The sequence below is a fragment of the Polyergus mexicanus genome, unplaced genomic scaffold (genome assembly GCF_030449975.1).
Source record: "Polyergus mexicanus isolate NDT 795.1 unplaced genomic scaffold, iyPolMexi1.0 SCAF_12, whole genome shotgun sequence".
Classification (NCBI taxonomy): domain Eukaryota; kingdom Metazoa; phylum Arthropoda; class Insecta; order Hymenoptera; family Formicidae; genus Polyergus; species Polyergus mexicanus.
This window is the reverse complement of record NW_027223332.1, coordinates 9,214,440-9,229,163: the sequence shown is the minus strand read 5'-3', so window position 1 is coordinate 9,229,163 and position 14,724 is coordinate 9,214,440. Positions and strand designations below refer to the sequence as shown.

General features: G+C 39.0%; 1 protein-coding gene across 10 annotated transcripts in view; it reads right to left on the bottom strand.

Annotated features, from left to right (window-relative positions):
* Window positions 1-14,724, bottom strand: part of Nachralpha6 (nicotinic acetylcholine receptor alpha6) — a 223,693-nt gene that overhangs the window by 71,382 nt on the left and 137,587 nt on the right. For all 10 annotated transcript variants that reach the window (XM_070305201.1, XM_070305202.1, XM_070305205.1 and 7 more), the window contains 2 exons: window positions 11,447-11,522; window positions 8,048-8,242 (listed from right to left, as the gene is read on the bottom strand). In XM_070305201.1, the coding sequence (XP_070161302.1) occupies window positions 8,048-8,242; window positions 11,447-11,522 (271 nt within the window). The remainder of the gene's footprint in view (window positions 1-8,047; window positions 8,243-11,446; window positions 11,523-14,724) is intronic.

Sequence of the window (14,724 nt, the reverse complement as noted above, 5' to 3'; positions counted from 1 at the left end):
TTCTATCGAATTTTCAAAATAACATTTGCTTTTTAATTATTGGATGGATATCCTTATTTTGTGATGATTCGTTATTGAAACATTTCGTGCCAAAACAATGAGGCCAGGCTATCGTCGCACTGCGTCTTTAAATCACGCCAAGTTGCAATTGAAAAAAAATTATTCATTAAACACAATTTTATTCGTACTTATTTTTTTTTTCTTCCGAAACGTGTCTCTCGTATGTGTGTCACAATCGCGTTATAACTGCCACAGAATTCGTGTAATCGATGCGACCTAATGAAATTTCATCCCGCGCAAAACGATGCATGAAGCGAACACGTGTTCTTAAATAAAGTGATGCCTTAAGGGGAAGGATGACAAATACCTCTTTGGCATGCATTCTTTCCACTCGATTTCACGGTTAGTAAAAATTTCACTTTACGGATTACTTGCGAGTTTTCGTATGACCGTATATTTATATCTTATAAGTTTCTAATTCGTTATGCTATTTTACACAATCAATCCAATTATCTATAAACGATCACAACATTTTGCATCGCTGTTTTAACGAACTCGGAGCTTTAAAAAGTACGTTATAATTTTTTTTTCTGCTTGTCTTACTTTTGATTTTATTATATTCTTACGTCTGTGAATGAAAGCTGTCACGTTGCTTGACAAGAGAACACGAGGCAGAGCGGTTACATGGGCACCCACGCCGTACCCTTTGTCATGATAATGTTCAAACAAACACAACTTTAAATGAGATACACGCAACGCACGCATCTGTCCGATTAATGAAATTCGCGAACGGTCGCGTGCAACGCGCCCTCCTTATTCGGAATTTACAGTGGCGTGATATTATGTAAATTTCATTCGCGTGCATTTTTAAGCATAATCAAGCGTAGTTTGGCGCGATATTGTTGTTGGGAGAGCGGCGCGGAGGCGGTCGCATAATGCTGTCTGCAACGACGCTGCTTCACGTTTCTAATTGACAGACAGCTCGTTGGAGAATTAAAGCCCTTGTAAATTAGAATAGTTCAAATTTTAATAGTTGTATACATTATTATATAAATTATTAAATTCAAAATTATATCTTAAATATGTTTGCAAGAATATTTTTAGATAGTTATTTAATCTCTTATACGAGTGGAAAATTTGGCGAAAATGTGTGCATGAAATTCTTAATGACACCAAGGTGTATCGACGTTCCCGAGATAAATGTGACGCAAAAGTTTCGAAGTCCCTAATCCTCGTGTGATGTCTTTGCGAAGGAAACTTCTGTCGGACGCTAAAACAGGCGCGAGACCACGAGAGATACCCTGGACTTCACCAATGATTAATTACGACGCGGAGGAGATAGATGTCCAGAAGAAGGAAAATATGGTGCGAGGCAACGAGGAATGGGAAACTTTTTGATAAATCGAATCTATACGGTGAAGATTCTTTTTCCTTGACATAATTGTATTAAATATCGTGTGGGAAAAAGTTATGCGTGCATGATCAGCGCTTGTTATGTTATTAGAAAAAAATGTTTTGCAAAAAACTTTATAATGTATATGCGATAGATATTTTAAAAACTAATTTAAAATATTGTTAAAAGAAGTAATACAAGTGTACATAAGTTAACGCAAATTTCATTATGATACGATACAATAGTCGGTGCGGAACCAATAGACAGAATGATAAAAACGAAATGGCCCGTGATAAAATTTCTCTCCGTGGCCAAGATAAACGATTCCGAAATTTCATTTTGCGTTCCCATCCGTTTTACCGAACTGCAAGATCGCTTTCAGTAAGAAAAGAACGAGGTTCTTGCGTCTTAAGTAGCAGCGCGGTATTTTTCTCGAGTTTTAAAGCGCGCTGAACTGAACGTCAAAGGAAACGAACGTTGCGGAACAACAATGGCGAAAGAGACTCATCGAGAACAAAAGGAAATCCGCAGACAAGGCAGAAACAATGGGACAGAGGTGAGGAAATGAGAAGAGCGAAACGAAAAGATACCGGAAGAGTTTCGGCTGTTCTGTCGCAGAACCCGTCAGTAGATTGCAGCCCGTCCTCTTCTGATTTCTCTCGTCATAAGTCCCGTCTTTACGACATCAGAATTTACTTCGCCAGTTTCATAAAGCGACGCTTGACGGCTGTGGTTGAAATTTTCGCCACAAATTTTCCAAGTAAAAATGTAACTGGGTCACAGATATATAGACGCTTTATCAGTTTTTTTTTAGAATGATATAATGTTGTCTATTGCTTTACATGAACTTTCAGATGTTAAAGGCTATTCTTATGTATGAATACATTTCGTGAAAAGTACCACTTAATATTGAAACGGTGTTACTTATTGCATCGCGAACAATATTAATATTAAAAGTATATTAAAGGAACGATTGAAATATTAACATTTTTGCGCAGCAACATCTCCAGATGAAAAAAACAGATTACTCTCATAAAATTAAAATTAAATCGCGTAATATGCTCGCTTTTTTATGATATTATCACGTCGCGCGGCAGAAGACAATGGTAATTATGATAATTTTCAAGATGCTTGCTCATTTGCGTCTAACGATTCTCGTGGCACATAGAAATTCTCCTCTTGGGATGTTAAGTAGCGTAGAATATATCAAATCTCGAGAAAAGTTTGAGAAAATATATACGTTTCTTGTGTGGTTCGGGAGTACAAAATGAAGAAATGCGCCTAAGAAATTTCTAGGTAAGAGAATAATTCATGGAAAGAAAGTTGGTGAATAAGTACAATACTTGGAAAGCGCTGAGATATGATCCCAATTCTTCACAAAATCAATTTTCACCTTGCATTTTCCATGGGATTAAAAATGCGCGATTTTATACAAATAGCAATTAAAATTGTGTTGAATTTAAATTCGCTATCTCTTTGTCGATTTATTCAAACATGTAAATGTTTTAAAAATGTATAAACGCGATTAAGTAAAAGTTTGCTTAAAACGATATTCGGCTCTCGTGGAAAAAGTTTACGCTGATAAGGCACTTTCTTAAAAAGTCGAAATTGGCGTTGCTCTGCGACAGGAATATACAACATAAAATTTAAAAATGTCGGTTGATGTCACAGAACTTATTCATTTATCCTAATCATACATTTGCGACGGTGTACACGTGAGTAATTCGCCGGATAATGATAGCGATCGCGTACGCAAAAGTTTATCCTCGACTTCTTTCTCGTTCACGACTCCTCATCTATCCGTAAAACAGCAAGGGAAAAGTTTACGAAAAAGCGCGATAGTACGTCGCTAGAATTCTTAATAAGACGGCAAATGCTATCAAATTGCGTCTAGATAGAGTCATCAGCATTTACGAGGTCAGAATTTTTTCCTCGCCTTTATTCGGAAACTTTACGGGCTATTATTAACCACGAAAAAGCGAGACTTTCACCAGTGTAGAACGTCGCAACATGTAATTTTTAGCTTGTTCAATTTTTACGATTACAGCGCAACGAGTGCTCGTAAAATTCTGAGGCTTAATTTCAACTTGATGAATGATATAGTTGGTTTCTCTCTGTGTAATAGTATTTAATTATGTAAGTGAACTTTATGCTTGGCTCATGGAGTTTTTGCAAATAAGTTAATTTTAATTATCGTTAAAATTCGAAAAAGAGATAGCGGATATTATTAATTCTTAGAATTATTAAAAACTAAGCAATGCTCGCATAATGCATGTGTATGGGGGGGACATAAACGTATTTCATCATTGTAATATCCGGGAACTAGTCCATGAAGTATGACACGTGATAATGAGATATTTTGCATATAGCCGTGTTGCAATGCCAGACTTTACTGCAACTTGTGCCATTGTTGACAACGTCAAGCACAAATTGCACGCACCGAAAATCCACTGAATACTCGCGTGGCATTTATTTAGCGTGATTAAATCAAGAGATGTCGAGAACAGAACGTCGAAGGTGCTAAAATTCACGAATAGAAATTGCGACGTAAAAAAAAGTAGGCGTACTTTCGAGAAAGACGAAACGATGCGTGCTAAAAATAGCGAAATTTACCATGTAGATACATAAATGTAAATTCCGGCGATATTATAATTTATCCACCTTCCGTTTCATATATCTATAAATTTGTGAAGACGTATGAAAATATGCAACGAGCTTTACACGTGCGTATGTGCATTTACCTTTTTACGAAACACGCGTCCTGTACCTTCCGTCGAGATTGGATCACTTTTCCTATTTATCCGAAAAATTACATAGTGCTGCATTGTAAATTTTTAACGCGTCAATATTCGTTATGATCTATTTCATTCGATTATACGATTGTACTTTTTATTATATATTATATCCGAAATGCATGCGAAATAATGAACATGGTTATTCAAATATACACAAATGTTGGCCTAGAAATTAAATTTTAATGATAGCTGCTTTAAGAAATATGCAGAACTTTCTTTTGATTAAACCGCATATTAAAATTCTGCAAGAATAAGTCTGTATTTGAAAATTTAATTAAATGATAAGATTTTATTTAATCGCACCCAGAAAATTCTTATGATTACAAAAGTACTCTAGTTTCATTTGCTTGCAACTCAGATAATATTAATGCTCGGATATTTTAGTTGAAAGAAAATCTATTGCAAGTTAGTCAAAGAATTAATTAAAGTTAATGTATCTGTAACATCCTATAATCGGTATCTCAGGGGAAGGCTCGAAAGTTGCAAATTTCTTCTTACTTCATAATTTAATTTACGGCGTAATTTAATCGAAATTCATTGACGTCAAAATAAAATCGAATGTAACAGTCTCTCGATAAAATCTCGATATATCGACTTCGTTTATTCATGGAGCGACATTGATTGCACTTCGATCTCCACGACGATCTCCACGCTACGACGACAGAGCACCGAGAGAAAATATTTTCACGGTTTTACGAGCTACCGAAAATAATGCGCGACGTAAAGAGTGCGCGATGTCCGGTTTGTCTCTAACATCATAACGCTGTAACATTCATCGAGAGCTGTCTTGGACACGAGGGCGACGACATCGACGGCAATGCGAATCGGCATCGACATCGATTCTGAGTTGTCGTTTTCCCCACACGAAAACTCAATTCTCGCGTGCAACGAACCAAAAAGTCGCTTCTCAAACCACCCACGTTATATACGTCATGACCTGACAAAATGAGACTGTCAATTGCAATACTTTTTGATGTTGAATAAAATGTAGAAAAAAATTATATATATATAAAGAGAGAAAGAAAAATATATATGTATATTCATATGTGGTAGTATATTATATTTGATTAAAAAGTTAAATCGAAAATTAAATGCAAGAAATTAATGTTATGTTTATATGATGTCAGATTTATATATCTCGCGCAAAACATTTTTGCGGGATTTTAAATGGTTTGTAAGTATTTTGAGGAAAAGTTAATGGAAAAATATGATATTCCTGCACAGAGATATTGCCCGGTAATTGCTACAGCTTTCGGAACTCCTCTTAAATATGACAGATGGAAAAATGGCCGAGAGCTCGGCGCGAATTTCACAATGAATCCGTTATAATTTACAACGATGCACCTCCGACTAATCTCGCGTGAGAAATAACGGAGGGAGGAAAGCAATCTTAGCAATACGTGAGAAAGTATCGGGAACGTATCGAGAATTGACGATTTGAATGGCGAGTACGATCGCGTACTGGGAGTTAGTATAGATATACGTCGTGAAACGAATTTTCTCGCAATTGGAGTTGACAGATCTTTGGCAAAACGATTCTCTAATATTCCACTTTAATGTTTCGTGCGTTTTTATCGAGCCCGTCGATTGTTCCAAGACGAGAATTATATGGTTCGTACCCGGCATGTTAAAAAAGACATAGCACGAGACGAAAGAAACAAACGACTGCTGCTTATAAAGATTATGAGATGCAAAAGAATTAGTGAGATCATGAAAAATCGATCGAAATAACTGTCGAAAAATGTTTAGATCCTCGATAGGTTTACGGTGGTGCCGTATCGGCCGATGGATGGCCACTCGCCACTTCCGCGCGATCTTACAAAAGTCGCGCAAAGCATCCCACAGGAAAAAATCCCATTGTTTCTGAAACGTCAAAAACTTCGAGGGGAGACAGCGACTCTCTTTTACCCGACGTATATTACTGTACTATCGAGAGCTGCGAGGTTGAATCTGTCGGCGCGCTATGAATATTCAATGGAATGCGCAGATGTCATTTTATGCAGTTCATTCGTCGTTTATCGTAAGTGAATCGGCGGTGGAGATGCAATTGCTGCTGGTTATTCGAGTGCTAACCCTGAATAATTGAGGGCCTCGATGTTATCGGTTGATCATTTCCCGATTGGCAGACCATTTCGTATTATGAATCCCTCGATCCATCAGGCTTAATAACTTGTCAGATTTATAACGCTTCCGTTAACGCGAACATTTCATTAAAATGGAGAATGTTCGCGGATGCGCCAAAATTCCGATACCATCGGTCAATTTGAGTACAATGCTCATCGTGGACCTGGGAAAAGCGCGTACGTAATACTTCACGTCATAGCCTACCGTCGTTGCAGGACCAAAGGATCCGTTCGAGAGAGGCTTATTCCGTCCAGCCTCTGAAATATGTATCGCCCAGCAGCGTTTACATGTCGAGGTACATGGCGCATTATGTAACATGCAGCTCGCCCTTACAAGTTAATGCAATGTACCGGTTTTCCCGACGTATCCAAAATTCAAATCACGCGGCACTCTTCTTCGAACGACTTTTCGTAAATGTAAACATGGATGCATAAACCTGCGAGACCTCGAAGGCGGCCATAGATATTGCGATTTTACGAGATAACGTGGCGACCACTACTAGACGTCTGTTGCACAAGCAACACACTGAAAGTATCGACACGTTAGTAAAGCGACATTGTTCACATAAAAGTGAGAAATAAATATAGCGAGGAATGTCAATTTCGCACGATTGATGCAATTGTTTCAGCACTATTGTTTCTTATCCATGACGAGATTTATGGATCCTCTATTTATTTAGACGATCAAACAAAGAGAGTGCCAGAGATCTATATTTATCAAAATATAATTATAATTATATAGATTCTACAATATATCGATAGGTTGTTGAAAACAGAAAACGAGATTAATGCAGAGAAATTATCCGAAGAATAATATACTTCTATCTCACACCAGCAATAACGCGACGATAAAAATTTCTACTGATGGTTAAGTAATTGCGAAAATATGTTCTTTTAATTGATACGGCACGAGTGAAAGTGCGTGTCATCTGTGATAAATATCCGGGAACGAGAACTTTCGAGACATCGAGAGCCCCTTCCGAACGATTCAACAGCCGGTAAAGTGTGCGTATGGTCCGTGAGAGGAAAAAAGAAATGGAGTCTCGCTGTATAAATCGCCGTTACACGAGAGTCACCCGGCGAAAAAGTTGCGCGAGATCGTTTGATCGTCTGTGATCGAAGTAGAGTTGATCTTAACTACTTCCTTCCGTCGTCAAAACGAAACAAACGTAGGACAGTCAGCAGTGACGCCGAGAGTATAAAGTATGAACGGAAAAGTATAAAGACGTAACACGCGTGTATTAGATATGTAATATATACAGCATACATATATCATGGTATATCATCTTACGTTAACTCCATAATCCTATCATTCACTAATAAAATATCATCTACTAATTGAAGGAGTAGCTTGGAAATTGGAAAAGCTAGAAAAAATTCTATAGGTAAAATTTTACAACGAATGTGTATAAAAAGACTCTAAGATCCTTAGTATGTGCGAACTATAACTTCAAGTTCTTCGACAATCGTGATACGATAAAAAATCTATTCGTTGGAAAAAAAAACCGCTCTTTGACGTTGCAAAAAGAAAAAAAAAATTCTCTGACAAGTTAGAGAATCATCACGCGTGTCTTAAAACTCTATGCATCTGTAAAACTTTCTATTCTAAAAATTGACTCTATCGCGTATATATTACATATCGTGTAAACAGCAACAATCCCAAACGAACCAATCGAAAAGAAAGGAGGAGGTGTGTCTGGCTGGTGTGCAGGCAGGCATGCTACGAGTTACGTTACCTAGGGTGAGCTTCTCGCCGGAATCGGGCGGCAGGGTGAAGCCCAATAGGGCCATACTCGATATCAGCACGCAGGGCACGATCAGGTTGAAAAAGTAGTAGAGGGTCCTCCTGCGTATCTGTATCGTGAACGTGATGTCGACGTACGGTTCCGGGCAACACTGATACATTATCGTGTTCTTCTTCCCCGGCATACCTGGAAAAAGTGCCAGAACCGATATACACGCCGACATGTCTGCCTGTTGGAAAAAAAATGATATCGATATTTTACGCGGCCCGGTTAATCGCATCGATTGCGTTCTAGATTACGGATAAATTTTGTTTCTTCACTCTAACTTTTTTCTCGTCGTTATATATCGCTATGTATTTCGATTATTCCTATCATTCTTACACAGACAATGTGTTGGAGAACATAATAAAGCGCTTGCTTATCTACCCATTTTTACCTTGTATCTCTATCCATAGCGGACTATGTTTTTATCACTATTATCCTTCGTCTTCTCTACTTTTTTGGCTACTATATCCGTACTGTGTCCTGAGGGGACTAAAATCCCAAGATATAATGTCTGACCTATTTATCATACCTCCATCTGTTTTATCGTTACGTTTCATGCTACATAGATGCCATCGAGTTGTGAACAAAGATTCGCTCGAGTCGCGCCGATTTTATCGCGATTCTTTTCTTGCACGATCTCGTTTCTAAAAACCGTCTTAAGATCACGGCACGAGATTCGCGTATAAGGAAGATCTCGCTGAGTTGCGAAATGTTCCTGCGATTCTATTTTTGCAACAAGTTAAGTTACCGGTGTACGAACGGCGAGGACATATATGCACCACGCGATAAAATAGAACTTGTCCTCTTCGTGGTCTTTAAATACGATGCACCTGCTGGCGCACTCTCGCCGCCAGAGAATTGTGAGAAGCGACTCGGCGAAAAACCACCGTTCGATACTTTTGAGCACGGAGGGTTTCGCGATGTAGAGTTTCCGATCGGACGGACTCTCGAATCGATCTTGAACGTTGCGATATCGGACGGTCACTTGTTGCTGCCTCCATTCTCAGAACGCTTTTTCTTTGTACTTTGACGTGCGATCGTGCACTCGATGCATCCGGCTCCGGATAATTAACGTGTCTCGGAAAATACAGCAACACTTTACAGGCGACATTTTAAATTGCACACACTGAGTCGATACGTCGACATACACAATTGTTCATCATTACATGCATCGAGTATGTCGTTTTGTCGGTCGCGATAAATCGAAGGCACCGAGAGCTGGCGTTTTTGTTTTTTATTTATTGTCCCAATCAAACATATTTTGTCTCTGCCCATCTCTTAAAACAGTCGCTGGTTGATACCGTTCAGTTTCACTATTAAATCTTTATTCAATTCCGCCTTTACTTTATATTGAAAGACTACTCGATGTCCAATGAATTTTATTGAAACAAAAGTACATGTATATGGGTATATGTGAACGCAGACTCTTTCCTTGTACGCGGCGCGATATTGTGTTTCTCTTGAAATATTGTTTCAGAAGAATGCGCTCTTTTCTTGCCAGGAATCTTATCCTCGTATATACAATACATGTATTTTCAGAATTTTTTTCAAAGCGCTAGATCGAGGCTATCGCAAATTTCATCCCCGTTGCAATTTTGATTCGTTGACTCGTCAGTTTTCTTTGAGAGAACCGCGAGAATAGTACTTTTTCACAGCTCGAGGAATGTAGTCGTAAAGGAATGCCAATAAGTGAGACGCGGGGAGAAGAGGAAAAGAGAAACACGGCGAAAGAGCGTCGCATTTGCCATCGCGAAGAGGGAAAGTCATAAAGTCATACCCGTTGCGGCATCACAAGAGACACGGAGAACCTATAAAATCTTTCGGTTTCTATTCGACCGTACGTTATCGATCGCGATTTCACGCGAAATGAAAAGCTTCGGGATGCAGCATCTGCCGAGTACCATCGGCGAAATTTCGGGGGGGGGGGGAGGAGGGGAGGGGGGGGAGGGGATACGGTCTCTTAACGACTTCCATCAGCATTCCTTCACACATCGATGACGCTGTTTCGCATCACCGGTGAAATTTACTTAGGATCCAGGCGAGAAGCTGAAACGAATTAGGGTGACAGATTTTCTTTCGCGATACATTCTTCGTTCGTAATTTAAAAAAAAAAAAAAAAAAAAAAAAAAAACTCATTTTCTGGCAGAGAGAAACAAAGAGACAATACAAAAAAAGTTAAAATATATTTTCGCCATATAAATGTGTAAAAGAATTTAGAATAAGGAACAAAGTTATACAATTTTGATAAGTAACAAAAGAGTTGATAGATGCAATATAGTCAAAATACAATATGTAAATACAGTTACATTCGTGATTTATATAATGTACTAAACTCATAAAGAAACAGGAACTCGGATTGTATATTTATATCCCTGTATCGCGTCGATGTTTCGAGTTGCGATGCAAAGCTAAGGGAATAAGAAACGGAGAGATAAACTTTTCTTTCATTGTGAATAATAGTCCGCAAGCAAAGATTTGCTTCGTGGAAGCAACAATTCGATCTTATCGAACGTACATAATTAAGCCACACGATTGTGTACACTGGCACTGTAAGAATGAAACGCGGAGAAAAAAATTACATCTTGCTGTTAAAAATACAGCCGCGTAATTACTGCGCCCGTAGAAAATAGAATCGTTAAATTCTACAATAGCTTTGCGATATATTGCATTTTATTCGTTCTTCTGTTCCCATTCTGTGCTTCCATAACGTACAAGCTGTACAAACAGATTCGCAAATTGCGATGGATTAACGTAGGCGCATTAGCATTGTGCATGCACGCCGAGAACGAGCGAGGATTAAATCTCGACGCGAAACAGCAAGAGAAGAATCCAAATTACATCGAGCACTTTTCTTCTTCTCTTCTTCGGATCTCTAATCGTCTGTTTTTCCGAAATAAATTGTTCAATCGTCATTTTCATCGAAACGGGACGTATCGGCAAAATATTGCTTTCAAAATCCGATCCTTATCAATCAAGCGACTGTTGGCGAGAGACAAGATGTCATACTCGAACATGTCAAAAAAATCACACTGACACTTTATATATATCACTAAGCGAAAATCGACGATAGGCCGATAAAAATTCATATTCGTTCACACGCGTGTAGATATTTTCGCAGGCTATTCTCAATCTTACTTGTGTTCTACTTCCGGATTATTGTCGTACAACTTATTTATCGACGCGTATCGAGTCGATTCGAGATTCTACTTTTAATCCGAAGACACATTTATCCGCAAATGCGCGCGCGCGCGCACACACACACACACACACACACACACACACACGAGCCAATACAGATTCTGATTGGCTTGACAAGTCATAAACTTGATGTTCTGTGAAACTCACCGATGAGGTACCATTCCCCGTTCATGATGAAATCGGATAAGTCACCACCCTCCTCTGAGTTGAGTACCAGATCGAGCTACCAAGGTCAAAGTTTGATTAAGACGGGCACGTATCTACACGACGGGGGCATTCCGTTAGGTAAGTCGAAGCCGAACGTGCCGCATGCAGCTAGAAATTCCTCTCGCGTCTACGTCTACATTATACGTATATCTACAAGAAGGTGCATTCGCAATGCGACGTTACGTGATAAGACGTGCAACGGAGGAATACATTCGACCGATACGAAGAAGAGATGGACGATGATTAGGTTTCCTCGTCTTGTAAATGGCGCGATGTATTTACAACGCGCTTGGAGAAACGCATTTGTGCGGCCGACAGGCGGAAAACTGGCTCTTTAACGTCGCTGAAAATTTCTTTCCACGCGGTCAACAAGCCCTTGTCCATGATGAAGTGTTCGCAACTTGACGTCACAAATATATGCAAAATTCTATAGCCGCGAAATTCCCCCTCCCTCACCTCCATACGAAATTTTGAATCGTATCACGTGTGTCGATAAGACGAATAGGTATATTTATGTACCATCTGCGGTGAGATAGATGGATCGACTTTAGCCTCCACAAAAAGCCTCGGATCAATATTTCACGATAAGGAATTTCTGAAGACCTGTGAAATTTCTTCGAGAATCCGGCAAGTTCTCCATCTGATGAGTTTAAAGTGGCCGATAAGTGAAATATTAGCCTAGGGGCATCGCGCGAAAGCTAAAATCAATAGTATCCATTTCCCCATCCGTATAATCTTTCATATGACGATAAAATATAATATTAGCTTAAGGACACCTCGTTTCTCCTAGATTTTTCGCTCGATTGCTTTGCACAGATATCTCAATTTAAAAGTAATAAGAATCTACGAAAGGATTTCACGGCCTGCTACTTCTCTATGGATATATCGCGCTGTAATCATATTAAAGTAATTGAAAGAAATCTTGGACAGAGAAGGCAGGATTCCAGATGTTACTTTTATCTCTGGTCCCATCTACACGGAGGATTGAAAAACGGGAAATAAAGTGACGACACCATATAAGATTTTCTAGTTTCTTTCAAGTCCCGTATCGCTTGTCAGATATCTGTTGCTCTTTGATCAAGAGCCAAATAGGATATATAAGGTTTGGTTGGTTGCTATGGACCACCCGAAGCTCCGAAAAAGCTTCATTTGACACACAAGACTATTTTTCTCGAGCTATTCAACATTTAAACATTTTACCAAAGCGTATTGTTGACGTGTTAAAATTGATTAAAATTGATGTTAATCATAAATCGCCTCGAATAATAAATAATGTTTTATATAATTTTTTAAACACATACATTCTTGCGATATTATTATTGAATATATTCTCGCCTATATAAAAATCTCTTTTCAAATGCTTTTTTATATAAAACTCCTATTCTACTAAGAAATAGTATTCCTTGAAGTGGGTAAAGAAGATATTATTCGTAAAGATGTTACTTTCCAATATTCCCGGGCACATTAGAGTAAAACGAGTTCGATAAAAATTCAGTTTAGTCTTCGATGCACTTCGCATATCTTTTGAGAAGAAGTCTTACTTTTCCTATCCTCAAATACAAGTGAAAATCTGCGTCGCGCTCGTACCGAGAAAATTGAAGGGGAGGGGCTCTCGACGTAGCAATCATAATTTGCAGTGACCCCGGTTATGTCGCGTTTATTTTCTCGTTTTCAAGAAAATTGCCGTATCCGACTCATATCTCTACCTACATTCGGCCAATGAAATCGACTCGTTCGCTTTATCCTCCTATCATCGCCCCCCTCTTTCTTTCCCATTCTCTCGTTGATCCTTTTTTCACAGTAGTTAATTCGCAGCAAAAATTACAGTCGTATTACACGGGGCTCGTAAAATTAGCCCTTCATAATTCATCGCGACGCGTATATTTTACTTCGGCCTTTATTCACGGAGTGGCTACACGTAGTTTATTGCGCCAGCACGATGCATCGGGAATAGACGTCTCGAGATGCAAATGCATTTGCTGTTATGCGCACGGCTGTGCAACTCCTTAACTAATTAAATTCAATCTTCATATATAACGTCTCTTATCCGACGCGTTTAATCAAGACGATGGTACTGGAGGAGCGTTTCTGCAGGATAAGCTTCTCGTACATACGCAATCGAGCGCCTCATCGAATAATAACGGTCTCCCTGACGATTAAAAAATGAGCCATTTTTCATTGTCGACCGCACAGATTTTATCTGTAAATAGGGAATTAAAATCAATAATAATTTTGGTGAGATGAATATTCCACGCTACGAATACGAATGAATGTACTGAACTCTATGCGAGTTATCGTGTTTTTATTGGTTTTTGAATAAACGTAGAGATTATCTTCGTATATAGCTGTAATATCGAAATATGAACTCGCTCAAAACTAGATCGGTTTCAATTCGTGCCGCAAACGGATTGATGCGCGAAGACAATATCGTAACCAATTAGAAATAATGCAATTTAACGGCATTCATCTCGTGCTATTCGATTGCCAAATAAACGATAATTAAATAAACTCTTCATCTGCCGAGATTTTTATCGAACGTATCAGTCAATCTCTGTCCGAGAGATCATCTTTAATTCTCATCTCTCCGAATATTAACATCGCGTATTTGCGTTAGCTCGCGGAGAATTTTTATCGGATAAGAATTATTTGCGCGCTTTTTCGGAAACGTAATTCCGAGAGATTTTCCACACAATAGAATACGACGCGGTAATGGGTTTTGATACAGAAGGAGAAATATTACGGTTCGAAGCACGATTGCATTTACATTTCACGATAATCGGAGGACTGCGTTTGAAATCTATCACGAACGAAGAAATTAATCGTGCTCTCTTTATTGACGACAATGATTCATACCATACGGGTACATTTCTACACAGGTATACACAAACGCATATATTCCTTCCGTAATCAGAGATTGAGACTGCTAATTACAACTTGGGCGAGCTTGATTCTCGATGCTTCAGGTATGGAAAACGTATTTTGCGCCGAACAGACATGAAAATCATCTCCGCGTACATGTAACGCCGAAGTCTGAACTCGCCGAAATTATCCCGTTACTCAATCCCGGTTTATCGGTTCGCATCATAGCGTCAACACGTACATAGACACGTGACAGGAAGGAGGACGGAGGGAGGGAGGAATTTGCGTGTCAACGGCGGACATCATCTACAGCATCGTCAGGAAGGCATGCAGCTACGCCGCGCACACGACACCGAACG